At 43.1% G+C, this 24,541-nt stretch overlaps 1 protein-coding gene and 1 long non-coding RNA gene across 3 annotated transcripts in view; both read right to left on the reverse strand.

Moving 5' to 3' along the window:
- LOC117272092 (cadherin-7-like) overlaps positions 1–24,541 on the reverse strand; it is a 75,323-nt gene that overhangs the window by 42,111 nt on the left and 8,671 nt on the right. For both annotated transcript variants that reach the window (XM_078173484.1, XM_078173485.1), the window contains exon 3: positions 2,976–3,095. In XM_078173484.1, coding sequence (XP_078029610.1) covers positions 2,976–3,095 — 120 coding nt within the window. The remainder of the gene's footprint in view (positions 1–2,975; positions 3,096–24,541) is intronic.
- LOC144465023 (uncharacterized) lies at positions 16,614–18,667 on the reverse strand. The gene is made up of 3 exons (XR_013492408.1): positions 17,930–18,667; positions 17,762–17,818; positions 16,614–17,346 (listed from the first exon to the last, which is right to left on the reverse strand). It is a non-coding gene; the product is annotated as an uncharacterized LOC144465023 (long non-coding RNA).

Below are 24,541 nucleotides of genomic sequence, written 5' to 3' on the forward strand. Positions count from 1 at the left end.
CAGTAACACACCTGCAGGACAGGTGAGACTGAGCTGTAATAAACACAGTAACACACCTGCAGGACAGGTGAGACTGAACTGTAATAAATACAGCTACACACCTGTAGGACAGGTGAGACTGAGCTGTAATAAACACAGCTACACACCTGCAGGACAGGTGAGACTGAGCTGTAATAAACACAATAACACCCCTGCAGGACAGGTGAGACTGAACTGTAATAAACACAGCAACACACCTGCAGGACAGGTGAGACTGAACTGTAATAAACACAGTAACACACCTGCAGGACAGGTGAGACTGAGCTGTAATAATCACAGTAACACACCTGCAGGACAGGTGAGACTGAGCTGTAATAAACACAGTAACAGTTGTTATCGTGTAGTTTCATTATTAAAGGTTTGTTATTAAAATTAAAGGTCTGATCACAGAATGAAGGAAAGAGACGTCTGTCCTTTCAGGACACAGCAGAGGACAGTCAGCAGCACGAGACCATGGACCATAGCTGTTAGCAGTCAGCTGCTAACTCAGAGAAGAACAGCAGCTGTTAGTATTTAGCAGCTGACTCAAAGAAGAAGAACAGCAGCTGCTAGCAGTTCGCAACCACCCACTTAGAGCATGACCTGGACTATGCCTGAGGTGTGTTCAGGTGTTGTGTTCAGGTGTGTTCTGGTGATGTGTTCAGGTGTGTTCTGGTGTGTTTAGGTGTGTTCAGGTGTTGTGTTCAGGTGTGTTCCGGTGATGTGTTCAGGTGTGTTCAGGTGTTGTGTTCAGGTGTGTTCTGGTGTGTTTAGGTGTGTTCAGTTGTGTTCAGGTGTTGTGTTCAGGTGTGTTCTGGTGATGTGTTCAAGTGTGTTCAGGTGTTGTGTTCAGGTGTGTTCTGGTGTGTTTAGGTGTGTTCAGTTGTGTTCAGGTGTTGTGTTCAGATGTGTTCTGGTGATGTGTTCAGGTGTGTTCAGGTGTTGTGTTCAGGTGTGTTCTAGTGTTGTGTTCAGGTGTGTTCTGGTGTTGTGTTCAGGTGTGTTCAGTTGTGTTCAGGTGTTGTGTTCTGGTGTGTTCCGGTGATGTGTTCAGGTGTGTTCAGGTGTGTTCTGGTGTGTTCTAGTGTGTTTAGGTGTGTTCAGTTGTGTTCAGGTGTTGTGTTCAGGTGTGTTCTGGTGATGTGTTCAGGTGTGTTCAGTTGTGTTCAGGTGTTGTGTTCTGGTGTGTTCCGGTGATGTGTTCAGGTGTGTTCAGGTGTTGTGTTCAGGTGTGTTCTGGTGTTGTGTTCAGGTGTGTTCTGGTGTGTTTAGGTGTGTTCAGTTGTGTTCAGGTGTTGTGTTCAGGTGTGTTCTGGTGATGTGTTCAGGTGTGTTCAGTTGTGTTCAGGTGTTGTGTTCTGGTGTGTTCCGGTGATGTGTTCAGGTGTGTTCAGGTGTTGTGTTCAGGTGTGTTCTGGTGTTGTGTTCAGGTGTGTTCTGGTGTGTTTAGGTGTGTTCAGTTGTGTTCAGGTGTTGTGTTCAGGTGTGTTCTGGTGATGTGTTCAGGTGTGTTCAGTTGTGTTCAGGTGTTGTGTTCAGGTGTTGTGTTCAGGTGTGTTCCGGTGATGTGTTCAGGTGTGTTCAGGTGTTGTGTTCAGGTGTGTTCTGGTGTTGTGTTCAGGTGTGTTCTGGTGTGTTTAGGTGTGTTCAGTTGTGTTCAGGTGTTGTGTTCAGGTGTGTTCTGGTGATGTGTTCAGGTGTGTTCAGTTGTGTTCAGGTGTTGTGTTCAGTTGTGTTCAGGTGTTGTGTTCAGGTGTGTTCCGGTGATGTGTTCAGGTGTGTTCAGGTGTTGTGTTCAGGTGTGTTCTGGTGTTGTGTTCAGGTGTGTTCTGGTGTGTTTAGGTGTGTTCAGTTGTGTTCAGGTGTTGTGTTCAGGTGTGTTCTGGTGATGTGTTCAGGTGTGTTCAGTTGTGTTCAGGTGTTGTGTTCAGGTGTGTTCTGGTGTGTTCTGGTGTGTTTAGGTGTGTTCAGTTGTGTTCAGGTGTTGTGTTCAGGTGTGTTCTGGTGATGTGTTCAGGTGTGTTCAGGTGTTGTGTTCAGGTGTGTTCAGTTGTGTTCAGGTGTTGTGTTCAGATGTGTTCTGGTGATGTGTTCAGGTGTGTTCAGGTGTTGTGTTCAAGTGTGTTCTAGTGTTGTGTTCATGAGTGTTCTGGTGTGTTCAGGTGTGTTCTGGTGTTGTGTTCTGGTGTGTTCTGGTGTGTTTCGGTGTGTTCAGTTGTGTTCAGGTGTTGTGTTCGGGTGTGTTCTGGTGATGTGTTCAGGTGTGTTCAGGTGTTGTGTTTAGGTGTGTTCAGGTGTTGTGTTCAGGTGTGTTCTGGTGTGTTTAGGTGTGTTCAGTTGTGTTCAGGTGTTGTGTTCAGGTGTGTTCTGGTGTGTTCAGGTGTGTTCTGGTGTTGTGTTCAGGTATGTTCTGGTGTTGTGTTCAGGTGTTGTGTTCAAGTGTGTTCTAGTGTTGTGTTCAGGTGTGTTCTGGTGTTGTGTTCATGAGTGTTCTGGTATGTTCAGGTGTGTTCAGGTGTTGTGTTCAGGTGTGTTCTGGTGTTGTGTTCAGGTATGTTCTGGTGTTGTGTTCAGGTGTTATGTTCAAGTGTGTTCTAGTGTTGTGTTCAGGTGTATTCTGGTGTTGTGTTCATAAGTGTTCTGGTGTTGTGTTCATAAGTGTTCTGGTGTGTTCAGGTGTTGTTTTTAGGTGTTTTCAGGTGTGTTCAGGTGTGGTTTTCAGGTGTGTTCAGGTGTGTTCAGGTGTTGTGTTCAGGTGTTTTGTTCAGATGTTGTGTTCAGGTGTGTTCTGGTGTTGTTTTTAGGTGTTTTCAGGTGTGTTCAGGTGTGGTTTTCAGGTGTGTTCAGGTGTGTTCAGGTGTTGTGTTCAGGTGTTTTGTTCAGATGTTGTGTTCAGGTGTGTTCAGGTGTTGTGTTCAGGTGTTTTGTTCAGATGTTGTGTTCAGGTGTGTTGTAACCTGTCTTTGGCTCCACAGAGAAGTATGGCTGACCCTGCAGGATGCTGTAAACCAGTTTGGCAGAGTTTCCGTAGGTGGGATCATCAGCGTCTGTCGCCACCACTGTCACCACTGATGTACCTGCAAAGAAACACACGTGAATGATGCAGGAGCACGCTCACTGGCCTTTTGTGTTCTCATCAGCTGCTGCTCCTCTTCCTCAGCTGTAAACACTCAGTTTGACTTCCTAAGATATAAATACAATTTTCACAATAAGAGCATGTCTCTGTTGGATTTGAGCTCTGGTGGATCACATGGTTCTACAGTGGATCACATAGTTTTACGATAGATCACGTGGTTCTACAGTGGAACACATGATTCAATGGTGGATCACATGGTTCTATGGTGGACCACATGATTCAATGGTGGATCACATGGTTCTACAGTGGACCACATGGTTCTACGGTGGATCACGTGATTCATTGGTGGATCACATGGTTCTACAATAGATGATATGGTTCAACGGTGGATCACATGATTCTACAGTGGATCACATAGTTTTACGATAGATCACGTGGTTCAACAGTGGATCACATGGTTCTACGGTGGACCACATGATTCAATGGTGGATCACATGGTTCTACAGTGGACCACATGATTCAATGGTGGATCACATGGTTCTACAATAGATCACATGGTTCAACGGTGGATCACATGATTCTACAGTGGATCACATAGTTTTACAATAGATCACGTGGTTCAACAGTGGAACACATGATTCAATGGTGGATCACATGGTTCTACGGTGGACCACATGATTCAATGGTGGATCACATGGTTCTACAGTGGACCACATGGTTCTACGGTGGATCACATGGTTCAGCGGTGGATCACGTGGTTCTATAATTGATCACATGGGTCTGTGGTGGATCACATGATTCTACGGTGGATCACATGGTTCTACAGTGGATCACATGGTTCAGTGGTGTATCACATGGTTCTACGGTGGATGACATGGTTCAACGGTGGATCACACGGTTCTGCGGTGGATCACATGGTTCTATGGTGGATCACATGGTTCTATGATAGATCACATGGTTCTACGGTGGATCACATGCTTCTACGACAGATCACATAGTTCTACGATGGATGACACGGTTCTACGGTGGATCACGTGGTTCTATAACATTTTCGCTGCGTCTTTTTCAGGCTGGATCTTTTTTTCTGTGAAAGTTTTTTTTAACCATTTTTTAGAATCCATTTCTGAACATTTCTGAGGCTCTGACATGCTGACGTATTGCGGTAAGCGAGTTGTGTCATTTCCGGTGTTTCTGTGACAGCGTCTCTGTACTGCTCTAGTGAACTCTACCAGCCTGCTTTCTGCTTTCTCACTTCAGTTGCTTTAACATCTACTCCAAGTCTTAACTCACACTAGTTCTGACTAAGCACTTATAGCTCTCCTCCTTTTTACAACTTCCCTGCTAATCTCTTAGCTGTTGTTTGCACGTTACTAGCCTTGGTAGCTACATTAGCTTAACAGTTAGCGATGGCTTCTCCCTCTGCTCTTTCTTGCTCGGTGTGCCAAATGTTCAGTTATGCCTCTGCCTCCTTTAGCGACAGTGGTAATTGTAATAAGTGTAATAAGCTTATTTGCTGCATTGGAGGTGAGGCTTAGTGAATTAGAAGCGCGGCTCCGCACCATGGAAAATCATTCAGTAGCTACGGTAGTTAGCCAGCCCCCTGTAGCCGGTACAGAGCCACATAGCATAGCCTCTGCTAGCGGTCCTCCGGTAACACCCATGCAGCCGGGAGGCTGGGTAACTGTTCGTGAGAAGCGCAGCTCCAAGCCGAAGCCCACAGCTCACCACCAGCTTGTGCACGTTTCCAACCACTTTTCCCCACTCAGTGACACACCCGCTGAGGATAAAACTCTGGTTATTGGCAGCTCTATTCTGAGGAACGTGAAGTTAGCAACACCAGCGGCCATAGTCAAATGTATCCCTGGGGCCAGAGCAGGCGACACTGAGTCAAATTTAAAACTGCTGGCTAAAGCTAAACGTACAATCAGTAAGATCGTTATTCACGTCGGCGGCAATGACACCCGGTTACACCAATCGGAGGTCACTAAAATTATTATTGCTTCGGTGTGTGAATATGTAAAAACGATGTCAGACTCCGTAGTTTTCTCTGGACCCCTCCCAAATCTGACCAGTGATGACATGTTTAGCTGCATGTCATCATTTAATCGCTGGCTGTCCAGGTGGTGTCCAGCAAACGATGTGGGTTTCGTTAATAATTGGCAAACTTTCTGGGGAAAACCTGGTCTTATTAGGAGAGACGGCATTCATCCCACTTTGGATGGAGCTGCTCTCATTTCTAGGAACCTGGCAAACTTTATTAGTAATTTAAATCCCTGACAACCCAGAGTTGAGACCAGGACTGAGTCGCAGTCCTAAACGCCTCTCTGAGCTTCTAGTTCAGTTACCCAGCCATAGTTTTCACAGTTTGATACAAACGGTGTCTGTCCCCTGACCACCTAAATTATTTAAATCTAAAATTAAACAAAGAGGAGTTGTGCATAACAACCTCATAAAAATTAAAACCTCTTCTGTGACAGAAAGACAAAACAGGAGAATTAAATGCGGACTGTTAAATATCAGGTCTCTATCGTCTAAAGCAGTGTTAGTAAACAAATTAATATCAGATAATCATATTGATTTACTCAGTCTGACTGAAACCTGGCTGTGTCAAGATGAATATGTCAGTCTCAATGAATCCACTCCTCCCAGTCATAATAATACCCACATTCCTCGAGGCAGCGGCCGAGGAGGGGGAGTTGCAGCCATTTTTTAACTCTAGTCTGTTAATCAGCCCTAAACCTAAACTAGATTATAATTCATTTGAAAGCCTCGTTCTTAGTCTTTTACATCCGACCTGGAAAACCTCGCAGCCACTTTTATTTGTTATAGTGTACCGTGCTCCTGGCCCGTATTCTGAATTTGTATCTGAATTCTCAGAGTTTTTATCCAGTTTAGTTCTTAAATCAGATAAAGTTATTATTGTAGGCGATTTTAACATTCATGTCGACGTTGATAATGACTCCCTGGCTACCGTGTTTATCTCATTATTAGTCTTCATTGGCTTCAGTCAGGGTGTACATGAACCCACTCATTGTTTTAACCATACCCTCGATCTAGTTCTGACGTATGGAATTAAAATTGATAACCTAACAGTCTTTCCACAGAATCCCTCACTATCAGATCATTATTTGATTACTTTTGATTTCTTTTTACTCGATTACACGCCACTCAGCAACAGTTACTATACTAGATGTTTATCAGATAGTGCTCTCGCAAAATTTAAGGAAATGATTACTCCGTCGTTAAATTCAATACCAAGTCCTTCAGTAACAGAGGTTTCCCGTGCCGACTTTAACCTCTCCTGAATTGATCATCTTGTCGATAGCGCCGTAGGCTCACTGCGAACAACACTTGACTCTGTAGCTCCTCTTAAAAAGAAGTTAACAAAGCAAAGTAAGTTCGCTCCTTAGTATAACTCTCAAACCCGTAAGTTAAAACAAATATCGTGAAAATTTGAAAGGAATTGGCGATTAACCAAACTGGAAGAATCACAAAACTTATAAGAGGGGCCTCCACAATGCCAGAGCAAACTATTACTCAGCATTAATAGAAGAAAACAAGAACAACCCCAGGTTTCTTTTCAGCACTGTAGCCAGGCTGACTGAGAGTCAAAGCTCTATTGAGCCTTGTATTCCTTTAGCCCTTAGCAGTAATGATTTTATGAGCTTTTTTAATGACAAAATTCTAACTATTAGAGGCAAAATTCATGACCTCCTGTCCTCAGATAGTACCTATCTAACCTCAAACACAGCTGTAAGACCTAATATATATTTAGATTGCTTCTCCCCAATTTCTCTTCAAGAATTGACCGCAGTGATTTCTTCATCTAAATCATCAACGTGTCTCTTAGACCCCATCCCAACTAGGCTACTTAAGGAGGTCTTTCCTTTAGTTAACACTCATATATTAGATATGATCAATATATCCTTATTAACAGGCTATGTACCACAGTCTTTTAAGGTAGCTGTAATTAAACCTCTACTAAAAAAGCCCACCCTGGATCCAGAGGTGTTAGCAGGGCTGTTTCAAGACACTCTGGGTGCCCTAGGCAAGAGGCACCTTGGAGGCCCCACCCCCCCAGATACCAGTGAAAGTATCATGGTTCTGAGTAGTATCACAATACCACAGCAAAAATGAGGCAGATGTGCCTTTTGTCATTTATAAAAAGATAAATCACTTTTCTATAATACATCAATGATATTTCAATGGAATAAATTACTTATTGACTCATTCATACTTCAAAATTAGCATCAATAAGTGATTAACATAGGGGGGATCAAAATAAAATTAATAAATGAAATAAAAATCAACCAGCCACCCTCCTCCCCTGACAAGTAAAGAACAGTCCCTAAAGTACGGTGAGGTTTGTGGGCCGTTACCTGCCACAAAAGAGAGAAATGTGAACGGCTCATTTCTCCTCTGACACATCACACCTGTGTGCCACCGCGGCTCGGCTGTTCATGTATTTCTGGGCAGTCATGAAATCAACAAAGAGGAAATTATTGGACCTGGAGATGGACTTCCCTGTCACCGGTAAGCCTTATCTTGCGGCGTATTTGACAGGAATACGGCGTCTGTGACCCCCGTTCAACCCACAACTGGCAGGATTCGCCTTTCGTTTCTGCTGCTGGTTGAAATCTGTACTTGCATAGCGTGCTGAATGATTTGTTTTGCTTGCGCAAGAGGATGAGTGTCCATGCGGCGTTGCGCATGGACACTCATCCTCTTGCTCACCTGCTCACCCTCTTGCGATTGGACTTTGAACTTATCCCACAGTAGTAGTACCGTGAGGTACCGTAGTACTACAGTACTCCAACAATGCTAGTGCGGGTGGCAACCAATCACGCCGGACATGGTCTCAATTTGCGTGACGCGTGAAAAGAGACAGAAATGCTGTGCGTACGTCTGATCACCCTACTTCCACTGCCACTCGCAAGCAGCAGCTAGTAGGGGACCCCATTAAGGAGGGTTCCAACGTGTTGTCATTGTTGCAGTGTCTTGGGGTTCCATCATATTGTCATTGATATGGACTAATGTCAGCCGTCTCTGGGGACCCCCTTCCAGCTCAGGGCCCTAGACAATTGCCTAGTTTGCCTGTCCGGTTGCGACGGCCCTGGGTGTTAGCCAACTATAGACCAATATCTAATCTTCCCTTTCTTTCAAAGATCCTTGAGAAAGTAGTCGCAGACCAGCTGTGTGATTTTCTCCATGATAATAATTTATTTGAGGAATTTCAGTCAGGATTTAGAGTGCATTGAGCACTGAGACAGCACTATTCAATTCAATTCAATTCAATTTTATTTATAAAGCCCAATATCACAAATCACAATTTGCCTCACAGGGCTTTACAGCATACGACATCCCTCTGTCCTTAAGACCCTCACAGCGGATCAGGAAAAGCTCCCCAAAAAAAACCCCTTTAACGGGGAAAAAAAAACGGTAGAAACCTCAGGAAGAGCAACTGAGGAGGGATCCCTCTTCCAGGACGGACAGACGTGCAATAGATGTCGTACAGAACAGATCAACATAATAAATTAACAGTAATCCGTATGACACAATGAGACAGAGAGAGAGAGAGAGAGAGAGAGAGACAGAGAGAGAGAGAGAGAGAGAGAGACAGAGAGAGAGAGAGAGAGAGAGAGAGAGAGATGCAGGTAATGACAGTAGCTTACAACAACATTAATGAAAGTAATAATATTATAGTTATAGTTCTGGCTACTGTGGTACAATATGTTGAAAGTATGTATTAATATCTGGCAGTATACATGTGTGACAATAGTCATATGTGTATAATAACAGTAGAAGTATGACTAATGACTAATGATGGCAGCAGCAGCAGGAGGCATCTGGCAGGACCACGGCAGCAGCACAACCACACACGTCACGCTGTCCAGGCACCGCTGTGATATGAGTTAATCTGAGAGACAGTGGAGCACAAAGGCTCCGGAGAAGAAGCCGAGTTAGTGACATCCAGAATGGCCGAGTTAGCAAGATGCAGTAATAGGATGAGAGTGAGAGAGAGAGAGAGAGAGAGAGAGAGAGGGAGAGGGAGAGAGAGGGAGCCCGGTGTATTATAGGGGGGTCCTCCGGCAGACTAGGCCTAAGTCAGCCTAACTAGGGGCTGGTACAGGGCAAGCCTGAGCCAGCCCTAACTATAAGCTTTATCAAAGAGGAAAGTCTTAAGTCTAGTCTTAAATGTGGAGACGGTGTCTGCCTCCCGGACCGTAACAGGAAGATGATTCCACAGGAGAGGAGCCTGATAGCTGAAGGCTCTGGCTCCTGATCTGCTTTTGGAGACTTTAGGGACCACGAGTAACCCTGCGTTCTCAGAGCGCAGTGTTCTGGTGGGATAATATGGCACTATGAGCTCACTAAGATATGATGGAGCTTGACCATTTAGAGCTTTATAAGTTAACAGTAGGATTTTAAATTCAATTCTGGATTTTACAGGGAGCCAGTGCAGAGAAGCTAAAACAGGAGAAATATGATCTCGTTTCTTAGTTCCTGTTAGTACACGAGCTGCTGCATTCTGAATTAGCTGGAGAGTTTTTAAGGACTTACTAGAGCTACCTGATAATAGAGAGTTACAGTAATCCAGCCTTGAGGTAACAAAAGCGTGGACCAATTTTTCTGCATCTTTTCGGGTCAGGATAGGCCTAATTTTCGCAATATTACGCAGATGAAAAAATGCAGTCCGTGAGGTTTGCTTTAAATGAGAATTAAAAGACAAATCTTGATCAAATATTACTCCGAGGTTTCTTACGGTAGTGCTAGAGGCCAGAGCAATGCCATCTAGAGAAACTATGTCATCAGATAAAGAGTCTCTGAGTTGTTTGAGGCCAAGAACAATAACTTCAGTTTTGTCTGAATTTAACATCAGGAAATTGGTGCTCATCCAATTTTTTATGTCTTTAAGGCAGTTATGGAGTTTAGTTAATTGATTACTTTCTTCTGGCTTCATCGATAAATACAACTGTGTATCATCCGCATAACAATGGAAATTTATAGAGTGATTTCTAATGATGTTACCTAAAGGAAGCATATATAGAGTAAATAGGATTGGTCCGAGCACAGAACCTTGCAGAACTCCAAAACAAACTTTGGTACGTAAGGATGATTCATTATGAACGTCAACAAACTGAAAACGATCAGATAAATAAGATTTAAACCAGCTTAGTGCAGAACCTTTTAGGTCAATTAAGTGATCCAGTCTCTGCAGTAGAATTTGATGGTCAATAGTGTCAAACGCCGCACTAAGATCTAATAAAACAAGTACAGAGACAAGTCCTTTGTCTGAAGCAATCAGAAGGTCATTTGTAATTTTAACTAGAGCTGTCTCAGTGCTATGATGCACTCTAAATCCTGACTGAAATTCCTCAAATAAATTATTATCCTGGAGAAAATCACACAGCTGGTCTGCGACTACTTTCTCAAGGATCTTTGACATAAAGGGAAGATTAGATATTGGTCTATAGTTGGCTAACACCTCTGGATCCAGGGTGGGCTTTTTTAGGAGAGGTTTAATTACAGCTACCTTAAAAGACTGTGGTACATAGCCTGTTAATAGGAATATATTGATCATATCTAATATATGAGTGTTAACTAAAGGAAAGACCTCCTTAAGTAGCCTAGTTGGGATGGGGTCTAAGAGACACGTTGATGATTTAGATGAAGAAATCACTGCGGTCAATTCTTGAAGAGAAATTGGGGAGAAGCAATCTAAATATATATTAGGTTCTACAGCTGTGTTTGAGGTTAGATAGGTAGGCCTACCATCTGAGGGCAGGAGTTCATGAATTTTGCCTCTACTAGTTAGAATTTTGTCATTAAAAAAGCTCATAAAATCATTACTGCTAAGGGCTAAAGGAATACAAGGCTCAATAGAGCTTTGACTCTCAGTCAGCCTGGCTACAGTGCTGAAAAGAAACCTGGGGTTGTTCTTGTTTTCTTCTATTAATGCTGAGTAATAGTTTGCTCTGGCATTGCGGAGGCCCCTCTTATAAGTTTTGAGACTGTCTGTCCAGATTAAACGAGATTCTTCCAGTTTGGTTAATCGCCAATTCCTTTCAAATTTTCGCGATATTTGTTTTAACCTACGGGTTTGAGAGTTATACCAAGGAGCAAACTTTCTTTGCTTTGTTAACTTCTTTTTAAGAGGAGCTACAGAGTCGAGCGTTGTTCGCAGCGAGCCTACGGCGCTATCAACAAAATGATCAATTTGGGAGAGGTTAAAGTCGGCACGGGAAACCTCTGTTACTGAAGGTATTGGTATTGAATTTAACGACGAAGTAATCTTTTCCTTAAATTTTGTGACAGCACTATCTGATAAACATCTAGTATAGTAACTGTTGCTGAGTGGCGTGTAATCGAGTAAAAAGAAATCAAAAGTAATCAGATAATGATCTGATAGCAAGGGATTCTGTGGAAAGACTTTTAGGTTATCAATTTCAATTCCATACGTCAGAACTAGATCGAGGGTATGGTTAAAACAGTGAGTGGGTTCATGTACACCCTGACTGAAGCCAATGGAGTCTATTAATGAGATAAACGCGGTAGCCAGGGAGTCATTATCAACGTCGACATGAATGTTAAAATCGCCTACAATAATAACTTTATCTGATTTAAGAACTAAACTGGATAAAAACTCTGAGAATTCAGATACAAATTCAGAATACGGGCCAGGAGCACGGTACACTATAACAAATAAAAGTGGCTGCGAGGTTTTCAAGGTCGGATGTAAAACACTAAGAACGAGGCTTTCAAATGAATTATAATCTAGTTTAGGTTTAGGGCTGATTAACAGACTAGAGTTAAAAAATGGCTGCAACTCCCCCTCCTCGGCCGCTGCCTCGAGGAATGTGGGTATTATTATGACTGGGAGGAGTGGACTCATTTAGACTAACATATTCATCTTGACACAGCCAGGTTTCTGTGAGACTGAGTAAATCAATATGATTATCTGATATTAATTCGTTTACTAACACTGCTTTAGACGATAGAGACCTGATATTTAACAGTCCGCATTTAATTCTCCTGTTTTGTCTTTCTGTCACAGAAGAGGTTTTAATTTTTATGAGGTTGTTATGCACAACTCCTCTTTGTTTAATTTTAGATTTAAATAATTTAGGTGGTCGGGGGACAGACACCGTTTGTATAAAAGTATGAAAACTATGGCTGGGTAACTGAACTAGAAGCTCAGAGAGGCGTTTAGGACTGCAACTCTCTGTCCTGGTCTCAACTCTGGGTTGTCAGGGATTTAAATTACTAATAAAATTTGCCAGGTTCCTAGAAATGAGAGCAGCTCCATCCAAAGTGGGGTGAATGCCGTCTCTCCTAATAAGACCAGGTTTTCCCCAGAAAGTTTGCCAATTATTAACAAAACCCACATCGTTTGCTGGACACCACCTGGACAGCCAGCGGTTAAATGATGACATGCGGCTAAACATGTCATCACTGGTCAGATTAGACTAGTTAAAATTACAAATGACCTTCTGATTGCTTCAGACAAAGGACTCGTCTCTGTACTTGTTTTATTAGATCTTAGTGCGGCGTTTGACACAATTGACCATTAAATTCTACTGCAGAGACTGGATCACTTAATTGGCCTAAAAGGTTCTGCACTAAGCTGGTTTAAATCTTATTTATCTGATCGTTTTCAGTTTGTTCACATTCATAATGAATCATCCTTACGTACCAAAGTTTGTTTTGGAGTTCCGCAAGGTTCTGTGCTTGGACCAATCCTATTTACTCTATATATGCTTCCTTTAGGTAACCTCATTAGAAATCACTCTATAAATTTCCATTGTTATGCGGATGATACTCAGTTGTATTTATTAATGAAGCCAAAAGAAAGTAATCAATTAACTAAACTCCATAACTGCCTTAAAGACATAAAAACCTGGATGAGCACCAATTTCCTGATGTTAAATTCAGACAAAACTGAAGTTATTGTTCTTGGCCCCAAACAACTCAGAGACTCTTTATCTGATGACATAGTTTCTCTAGATGGCATTGCTCTGGCCTCTACCACTACCGTAAGAAACCTCGGAGTAACATTTGATCAAGATTTGTCTTTTAATTCTCATTTAAAACAAACCTCACGGACTGCATTTTTTCATCTGCGTAATATTGTGAAAATTAGGCCTATCCTGACCCGAAAAGATGCAGAAAAATTGGTCCACGCTTTTGTTACCTCTAGGCTGGATTACTGTAACTCTCTATTATCAGGTAGCTCTAGTAAGTCTTTAAAAACTCTCCAGCTAATTCAGAATGCAGCAGCACGTGTACTAACAGGAACTAAGAAACAAGATCATATTTCTCCTGTTTTAGTTTCTCTGCACTGGCTCCCTGTAAAATCCAGAATTGAATTTAAAATCCTACTGTTAACTTATAAAGCTCTAAATGGTCAGGCTCCGTCATATCTTAGAGAGCTCATAGTGCCATATTATCCCACCAGAACACTGCGCTCTGAGAACGCAGGGTTACTCGTGGTCCCTAAAGTCTCCAAAAGTAGATCAGGAGCCAGAGCCTTCAGCTATCAGGCTCCTCTCCTGTGGAATCATCTTCCTGTTACGGTCCGGGAGGCAGACACCGTCTCCACATTTAAGACTAGACTTAAGACTTTCCTCTTTGATAAAGCTTATAGTTAGGGCTGGCTCAGGCTTGCCCTGTACCAGGCCCTAGTTAGGCTGACTTAGGCCTAGTCTGCCGGAGGACCCCCTATAATACACCGGGCACCTTCTCTCTCTCTCTCTCTCTCTCTCTCTCTCTCGTATCCTATTACTGCATCTTGCTAACTCGGCCATTCTGGATGTCACTAACTCGGCTTCTTCTCTGGAGCCTTTGTGCTCCACTGTCTCTCAGATTAACTCATATCGCAGCGGTGCCTGGACAGTGTGACGTGTGTGGTTGTGCTGCTGCCGTGGTCCTGCCAGATGCCTCCTGCTGCTGCTGCCATCATTAGTCATTAGTCATACTTCTACTGTTATTATACACATATGACTATTGTCACACATGTATACTGTCAGATATTAATACATACTTTCAACATATTGTACCACAGTAACCAGAACTATAATTATAATATTACTGTCATTAATGTTGTTGTAAGCTACTGTCATTACCGTCTGTCCTGCATCTCTGTCTGTCTGTCTGTCTGTCTCTCTCTCTCTGTCTCAACATGAGCAACGTGATGACGTAATTAAAAAGCGCGGCTAAACAACGGAGAGGAGAGAGAATCAAGACGCAATGCAACAAAAAGCCTACAGAAAGCACACTGGACATGGACAATACAAGAAGAAACCAACTAGGCCTACTACTCCACGTATGTGCGTGTGGACGTGCTCTGATAACCGCTCTGTGGACATACATCAGCGTGCTGAAAACTGTCAAAAGACAATGAAGAGAGCTTGCACTGGCCTGTGCAGCTTTGATAACTACCACGTCGCCCTCCGTATGTCTGGGAATGAAGGCGCAGTAAGCAGTTCTGGGAAGTTGTCGTGAGGGGACATTTTACACACCAACTTTGGCTCAAGCATTTCAGAATGTCAAGAGAGTTGTTCAACCAGTTGTGTGCCATGATTGGACCATACGTTGGAGCACAAATCCCAAGTCATCGACCACCTGTGCCAACTGACAAGCGGGTTGCTATTGCAGTCTACAAGCTTGCCACCTGCGCTGAATATCGAGTAGTAGAAACATTTGGTGTGAGTAAAACAACAGTCCATCGTTGTATCTACGCTGTATGCCAAGCCATAAAATCTAAGCTGATGCCCCAGTATGTCACATTACCCGATGCAACGGAGGCACAAGATATAGCAGAACGCAACTACTCATTACACCATGTACCACAGGTATATGGTGCACTCGATGGCACTCATATGCCAATCCTACCTCCAGCAGCTGGGTACAGGGATTATGTAAACAGAAAGGGATGGCCATCTATCATGCTTCAGGCGCTTGTTGATGACCAGATGATCATTCGTGATCTGTGTGTTGGTTCCCCAGGATGTGCACACGATGCAGCAGTGTTCAACACTTCCAATCTATTCAGGTAAGCTAATTTTCTTTTCGTGTAGCTTCATATTTTAAATGCAGCTTTGAGTTAAAAAGTTGGGACGTAGACTGAAACAAATAATTTAAGACTAAATTGACTATTACTTTGGATAAACAAGCATCAGTTATTTAAAATTTTCTCAACTGATCTAATCCATCTTGGCAGAATTATTTGACTAATGATTAATATGACTTCTTGTCATATTTCTTGGCTGGGAAATTGTACTTATTTCTGTGTTTGCAGACATCCTGAGAGACATCCGCAAGCCCCCAAAGAAATAGAAGGAGTCCAGGTACCTGTTCTCATTGCTGGAGACCCGGCCTACCCTTTGTTGCCATGGCTGATCAAGGGATTCTCTGGTTCTGACCTCCCGGAGGAAAAGCTGATCTTTAATGAGCAGCTGAGCAGAGTACGTGTCAAGGTTGAACATGCTTTTGGTCACCTAAAGGCCAGATGGAGAATCCTTGCAAAACATTCAGACATTAAGCACTCATTTATGCCTACAGTTGTAGTGGCTTGTTGCGTGCTGCATAACCTGTGTGAGAAGGAAAAACAAGTGCCAGTACTTGCTGCTCCCCCAGTTCACCCTGTTGTCCCCCAGCAGCCACCTCACCGAGCATGTCAGGACCAACCAGGCCAAACAGCTTTGGCAGTCTTGTCCAACATGTGGTTACCAGGGTTCGCCAAGGTGGTCCCTGGGGTAGTGTGGTAAAAGACAATGGTTTTTGTTGTTTTACTGGTCACTGTTTCCTTTTGATAAGCAGTGTTGGGAGGATTACATTCAGAATGTATTAAAATTCATTACTAATTACCTGTTAAAAATGTGCCCAGTTACATAATTCAAGTTTTAAGACACTAAGTAATGTAATGTGATTACTTTCCTTTACTTTTGGATGACCTCAGTATGGACTGAAACAAATGTAAATTAGAACAAAAGAAGAAAGTTAATGTTGTTTTTCTGTCATTAATCTTAGCATTCAGTGAAGTGTTGAGCACATGCATTGTTACAGACTACTATATTATTATTTGGAAAAAAACATGTAATCCTTAATGTTTTTTCTCCAGACACATATCTGTAATCTAATTACATTTTTTTCTGTATTCACATGACCTAAACAAGTGTTTGGTTACTCCAAAACTTGGTGACAAGTATGATGAGTTACTTTGTTGTTACTTGCTGTCCTTCAAGTTGATACAGTTGTGTTAACATGTGATGGATGCCATTACTTGTGATGTAATAAATCTTACTTACTTGATTGACCTTTTTTTTTGGAAAGAAATATTTAGGTTTTTCTTCTGTATTCTCCAAGTAAAAAACACATTTACTTAAAACTTTTATTGCAAAAAGTATAGTGCAATATAACTGTTCTTACATCAATTCATTAATTAAACAAAACACTTTACTTATTGAAGAGCCATCAAAGCTCTATTGTGTAAATACTGTATATAAATTTAAGTCCAAAGTGAACACGAGTTACATTCAAACAATATTTGCTTAGTCACATAAAGTGCAAAACATTCAAACAAGTCTTTTGCTTAGTCACAAAGTGCAAAACTTTTAGCTGCACACCTTAAACAGTAACAGCTTATTCAAGGCAAAGTTCACTCAATAATGAAACTTCTGTCAGTGCCTACTCACAATTATGCAGATAGACGTAGAACTATATCCTTATGAACACAAATACCTCAAAACATAACGGTAAGAAAAAAGACTGAGGTAAACAGGTGTGAACAAGTTCTGAAATGGTCCTACAGGTTGAAGTATGATGAGAAAGAATCACTAGTTGGATTCATTTCACATGATGCTCCCTGACTATAATGGGAGTGTGAGTGTGAGGTGGCATGTGCATGGTGTGAGGATGGAGGTGGCTGTGAATGGTGAAAGGGATGCTGATGGGATGGGTTGCCCTGCCTGTTTAATCCTGCCATATATTCAGCAGCTTGAGTACATCTTTCAAACACTGTACAGCTTGATTAAGGACACCAGAAATGGACTGCAAGGTCTCCTGCTCCCTGTCTGCCTGCTCCTTTTGCATTTTTAAGAGAGACTCCCACATGGTGTGCACACTGCTGGTATCAGAAGATCTGCGTCTAACTGAAGACCTTCTCCAGTAGCCTTGTGTTCTGGTTGTATTGTTACTCAGTTGTTTGACGTCTCCACCTGAATCCTGGACATCAGAGGTATCCTCAGCTACTGCTGTGAAATTAGATGGAGAAAAAATATGCAAATTGTCATTACATTTTTTATTTTACAATGGTGAAGAAAAAATGACACTTATGATCATTTAATTCACCCTTATGTACACACTCAGTGGGTCTCATTTATGAACAAATTATTTGTGTGAACAGTTCAGAGGAAAATTTATGTAAGTATTGCTTATTATTAGAAATCACAAGTTTAATTTGTATTTTATTTCCAGAAAATGACTTTTGATACTTAAGTACAGTTAATTTCAAATACTTTAACACTCACTCAATAACCTTTTTATTTAAGGGATTTAAACTTTTTTCAAAGAAATACTTTAACATGATATTGACTTTAGATATGACTTTAGGATTTATACAACACTGCACAAGAGACAAAATACAACATAAACTATGTAATACACTACCCTCTGACTCGTCTTCGTTGTCGGGGTCCTGTCCATTGATGGTAGACTCATCATCACCTGAATGGGATAGAAAACAAACTTATTGCGGCTTCCCATAACTTTAAAGTGGATTTTAAAACTCTGTAACTTGACAACCAGTTAATTCATACAATAAACTTAGCCTCCTACCTGAGCTGTTAATAGATGAGCTCATCGATATAACAAGAGGTCTGTTGCCCAGAATTTCGTCCATTCTCTGGAAATATTTGAAGCTAGCTTTAGCTTTCCCTGCGGCACTGCTGGCAGACAAACAACGCTTCTCAGACATACAGCGTTGTTTTAGGCTCTTCCACTTACTTCGTAGGATTTGCCATGGTTTGTCGAAGCTTTTCTCCAACATTTTCTTCTGCAAATCATGATAAAAGATGGCGTTTAGTTGCTGTTTCCCATCTAGTATGGCATTTATGTTTGTTTCTTGCACTAACGCAAGGAACGCCAACATTTCTTCTTCAGTCCACACATACCTCCCGTTGTTTTCGTCCGTTGCTGCCATTGCCTTCCTGGTGTAGAGGACCGTCGCTGGAATGACGTATAAGTCACGTGATGACTAAATCTCATCATTTATTCGATAAATCTGTTTCCATTGCACTTTTTCACTTTTACCCTTTGTTGATACGCCAAATTTTCCACCTCCTCCAAGCGTGAAAACTATTTTGCGATATTTTGGGACTTTTTCGAATTTCGTGTTTCCATTCAGGTATTTCTATGCGCAAATCGATAATGCGCATAGAAATAGGCTGATGGAAACCCACCTAATGTGTCATACGGATTACTGTTAATTTATTATGCTGATCTGTTCTGTACAACATCTATTGCACGTCTGTCCGTCCTGGAAGAGGGATCCCTCCTCAGTTGCTCTTCCTGAGGTTTCTACCGTTTTTTTCCCCATTAAAGGGTTTTTTGGGGAGTTTTTCCTGATCAGCTGCGAGGGTCATAAGGACAGAGGGATGTCGTATGCTGTAAAGCCCTGTGAGGCAAATTGTGATTTGTGATATTGGGCTTTATAAATAAAATCGATTGATTGATTGATTGATTGAACAGTCTGTGTCAGAGTCGCTGAGATGGATCTAGGGTGGATCACATGGTTCTATGGTGGATCACGTGGTTCTGTGGTGGATCACATGGTCCTATGGTGGATCACATGGTCCTACAGTGGATCACATGGTCCTATGGTGGATCACATGGTCCTACAGTGGATCACATGGTTCTATGGTGGATCACGTGGTTCTATAGTTGATTACATGGTTCTGTGGTGGATCACATGGTTCTGTGATGGATCAGATGGTTCTACAATAGATCACATGGTTCTACGGTGGATCACACAGTTTTATGGTGGATCACATGGTTCTACAATAGATCACATGGTTCTACGGTGGATCACATGTACCCATGATGGATCATATGGTTCTACGGTGGATCATGTGTTTCTATAACAGTTTCTTTGCATCTTTCTCAGACTGGAACTTTTTTCTGTGAAAGTTTTTTTTTTTTTTTTAAAAAAAAACAAAACATTTTTTAGAATTAATTTCTGAACAGTTTGTGTCAGAGTCGCTGAGACATTCTGAGTGTTCCTGAACGCACCACTGACATCATTGTCCTCCATCGGCTAAAACATGACAACAGAACTTGCTAGCGCTAGCTAATGTCTGTAGAGGACTGTTTCGTCTCCAGCTATGCCTCGCCCACCAAAAAATGTCATACTCTTTACTAACAGTTCATCGTTCATTCAGTCATTCATTCAGTCATTCATCAAACTAGTTTGTATCTCAGCATGCTGAAGTTGTAAAGGCACTACATGCAAGAATTGTATCCATGTGGAGTCTGGAGATGACTCAGACGTAGACTCCTGAGACATCTGACATTGTGGAGCAGTACTTTCCTACTTAGTATTCCAGATATTGAAATAAAAAAAAATAAAGCTACTATTAAAATTCCATGTAAAAGTGGGTGTGGCTCTTCTTCCACCAATGAGTGGTTTTGGTGCAAAACAAATGCTTGCAATCAATTCAGAATCCTCAGCAACCCCCAGTTTGACCCCTCACAAGCTATTTAAGGCAGAGGTAAACATTTTCATTTTCCCACCGATAAGGTTCCGGGTACCCCGACTTCCAGCAGCTTGCACAGATTTCCCTACAGGAATTGAATTTAAATCTTTTTATACAGTGCCCTCCAAAAGTATTGGAACAGTGAGTCCAATTTGTTTACTTTTGTTGTAGACCGAAAACATTTGGGTTTGACATCAAAAGATGAATATGAGACAAGAGATCAACATTTCAGCTTTTATTTCCAGGTATTTACATCTGGATCTGATACACAACTTAGAAGATAGCATTATTTGTAATGGAACACAAAATTTTTAGGTGAGCAAAAGTATTGGAACATATAAACTTAAAATAGATTAAAGTGAATGAGACTTAATATTTAGTTGCAAATCCTTTGCTTTCAATAACTGCATCAAGCCTGTGACCCACTGACATCACCAAACTTTTGCATTCTTCTTTTGTGATGCTTTTCCAGGCTTTCACCGCAGCCTCTTTCAGTTGTTGTTTGTTTTGGGGGGTTACTCCCTTCAGTCTCCTCTTCAGCAGGTTAAATGCATGCTCTATTGGGTTTAAGTCTGGAGACTGACTTGGCCAGTCTAAAACCTTCCACTTCTTGCCCCTGATGAACTCCTTTGTTGTTTTGGCAGTGTGTTTTGGGTCGTTATCTTGCTGCATGATGAAGGATCTCCCAATCAGTTTGGTTGCATCTTTCTTTAAATTAGCAGACAAAATGTTTCTGTAGACTTCTGAGTTCATTTTGCTGCTGCCATCATGTGTTACATCATCAATGAAGATGAAAGAGCCCGTCCCAGAAGAAGCCATGCAAGCCCAAGCCATGACATTACCTCCACCGTGTTTCACAGATGAGCTTGTATGTTTGGGATCATGAGCAGATCCTGTCTTTCTCCAAACTTTCGCCTTTCCATCACTTTGGAAAAAGTTAATCTTTGTCTCATCAGTCCATAAAACTTTTTCCCAGAATTTTTGAGACTCATCTCTGTACCTTTTGGCAAATTCCAGCCTGGCCTTCTTATTCTTCTTGCTAATGAGTGGTTTGCATCTTCTGGTGTAGCCTCTGTACTTTTGTTCATGAAGTCTTCTGCGAACAGTAGATTGTGATACCTTCACTCCTGCCCTCTGGAGGTTGTTGCTGATGTCACTAACAGTTGTTTTAGGGTCTTTCTTGACAGCTCTCGCAATGTTTCTGTCATCAACTGCTGATGTTTTCCTTGGTCTACCTGTTCGACGTCTGTTGCTTAGTACACCAGTGGTTTCTTTCTTCTTCAGGACATTCCAAATGGTTGTACTGGCTATGGCCAATGTTTGTGCAATGGCTCTGATTGATTGTCCATCTTCTCTCAGATTCACAATTGCTTCTTTTTCACCCATAGACAGCTCTCAGTTTTCATGTTGGTTCCGCCTCTAAATGCAGTCTGCACAGGCAAAACCTATCGTACCCAATCTGAAACTGCTATTTATTGTTTGAATAATCAGTGTAATTGGGAAACACCTGGGCAACAAAACACACCTGTCAGTCACATGTTCCAATACTTTTGCTCTCATGAAAAATGGGTGGGTTCAAACAAAAGTTGCAAAAGTTGTGTATCAGATCCAGATGTAAATACCTGGAAATGAAAGCTGAAATGTTGATCTCTTGTCTCATATTCATCTTTTGATGTCAAACCCAAATATTTTCAGTCTACAACAAAAATAAAGGAATTGGCCTCACTGTTCCAATACTTTTGGAGGGCACTGTATGTGTTACTCGACATCTTTACGAACATGTGTGGGACATGTGAGGGCCACGCGTGGGACATGCGTGGGACATGTGTGGGATATGTGAGGGGCATGCATGTGACATGTGAGGGACATGTGAGGGACATGTGTGGGGCATGTGAGGGACATGTGAGGGACACGTGTGGGACATGGGAGGGCCATGCTTGGGACATGTAAGGGACGTGAGGGACATGTGAGGGCCATGCCTGGGACATGTGAGGGACGTGAGGGACGTGTGAGACATGTGAGGGTCATGCATGGAACATGCGAGGGACATGCGTGGGACATGTGTGGGACATGTGAGGGGCATGCGTGTGACATGTGAGGGACATGTGTGGGACATGCGTGGGATATTCGTGGGACATGTGAGGGATGTCAGAGGGTGTTAAAAATCAAGATATTTCTATGCTTTGTTCATACGTCACCTTTCCTGCGCACAGGTTTGGTTGAGTCCTTGATGAGAGTCCTGGACCTGATTCAACACTGCAAGATGGCGCCCCCAGTGCGGGTGCCTGTTACAGCAGCTCCTGCTCACTGCTGAGGTTTTTTCAATTTCTTTTTCATTTAACTTTCTTATTTTGAGTTTTTTTCAGTTAGCTATCTAGCACTTATGTTCTGTTTTGTTATGGAGATGAAGACTGCTCTCTTTACAGCGGCCTTTCTCCTATTTTTCCACAGACATGACCGTGTGCGGGGACCCAGCACCCAGCTGTGGCTCCATTGTTTACACCCGGGACCAGCTGTCAGCGCTGCGTCACACCGCTGTGCGGCCTGAGGAGAGGCACGATATTCCCTGCGAGCTGCAGAGAAGGAGACGGGAATGTTGCACCGGAGTACAGCACCGACACCGGAGGAGACAGTATAAACCCGTCCTCCCATCGGTCTCCCTCTGACTCGCCATCAGAGGGAGTACCAACAGAGCAGCGCGATGGTGTTTACCTGAATGATAGATGGTGTAACTCTGGGCACATCACTATCAAGGAACAGCATTGCTGCAGGGACATTGAGCTGCTGGCTGTTGGCATGAGACCATATTATCTACCCAGGGAGTTTTCTCATGTCATTATGGTAGCAGTGTATGTCCCCCCGTCTGCTAAAGCTGAGTCTGCTTGTGACGTTCTCCACTCTGTTACAAGTAGGCTGCAAACACAGCACCCTCAGGCCCTCCTTCTGATCTCTGGGGACTTCAACCACGCCTGTCCATCCACCACCCTGCCCCCCTTCACCCAGTATGTTTCCTGCCACACCAGAGACAATAAAACACTGGATTTATTTTATGCCAACACCAAGGAGGCATACCACTCACCCCCCCTGCCCCCCCTGGGTTAGGTCTTCTGCCTGTTTACAGACCTCTGGTGCAGAGAGAACCAGCAACCACCCACACTGTGAAGAGGTGGTCTGAGGAGGCCAAGGAGGCCCTGAAAGACTGCTTCGAGACCACTGTGTGGGAGGTACTCAGCGATTCCCATGGAGAGGACATTGACAGTATGACATCATGCATTACGGACTACATAAACTTCTGTGTGGAAAGCACCGTACCCACCAGGACTGTACGCTGCTTCTCCAACACCAAACCCTGGTTTACTCCAGATACAAAAGCTCTCCTGAAGGAAAAGCGGAGAACTTTTAACTCTGGAACTAAGGAGGAGCTGAAGGCCGTGCAGAAGGAGCTAGAGAGTCTGGAGAGGTCTGAAAACCATCTCAGGACACAAACAGCCAGACTCCCAGGCCAGAGACGACCAGCAGTGGGTGAATGATCTGAATCTGTTCTTCAGTAGATTTGATCAGTCTGCCCCTCCTCTGGCCCAGACATCACGGCTGCAACCCCCCTCATCCTCACCTTCACCTTCCCCCCACCTACACTCCTGGCACATTGCTTCAACACCTTGTCTGCAGTACGGGGGCCCCGCAGGGGACGGTGCTGGCACCGTTCCTCTTCACTCTCTACACTGCAGACTTTTCATACAACACCCCCACCTGTCATCTGCAGAAGTTCTCTGACGACTCTGCCATCGTCGGCCTCATCACAGATGGGGACGACAGGGAGTACAGAGAACTGAACCAGGACTTTGTGGACTGGTGCCTGAGGAACCACCTTCAGATCAACACGGGGAAAACCAAAGAGCTGGTGGTAGATTTCCGCAGGCACAGACTCCTCCCCCCAACACCGGTGAACATCCAGGGAAAGGACACTGAGATGGTGACATCTTATAAGTACCTGGGTGTTCATCTTAACAATAAACTGGACTGGACTGATCACATAACAGCACTGTACAGGAAAGGCCAAAGCAGACTCTACCTGCTGAGGCGGCTCAGGTCTTTTGGAGTGCAGGGGGCGCTCCTGAAGACCTTCTTTGACACTGTGGTGGCATCAGCCATCTTTTACGGAGTGGTCTGCTGGGGCAGCAGTGTCTCGGCTGCAGATAGGAAGAGACTGGACAAGCTGATCAAGAAGGCCAGCTCTGTCCTGGGATGCTCTCTGGACACTTTAGGGACACCATGGACACTTTAGAGACACCATGGACACTTTAGGGACATTATGGACGGACACTTTAGGGACACCATGGACATTTTAGGGCACCATGGATAGACACTTTAGGGACACTATGGACATTTTATGGACACCATGGACACTTTATGGACACTATGGATGGACACTTTAGGGACACCATGGACATTTTAGGGACACCATGGATACTTTAGGGACACTATGGACACTTTAGGGACACCATGGATACTTTAGGGACACCATGGACACTTTAGGGACACTATGGACAGATACTTTCGGGACACCATGGACATTTTAGGGACACCATGGACACTTTAGAGACACCATAGACATTTTAGGGACACCATGGACACTTTAGAGACACCATAGACATTTTAGGGACACCATGGACACTTTAGGGACACCATGGACACT

The sequence above is a fragment of the Epinephelus lanceolatus genome, chromosome 12 (genome assembly GCF_041903045.1).
Source record: "Epinephelus lanceolatus isolate andai-2023 chromosome 12, ASM4190304v1, whole genome shotgun sequence".
NCBI lineage: Eukaryota > Metazoa > Chordata > Actinopteri > Perciformes > Serranidae > Epinephelus > Epinephelus lanceolatus.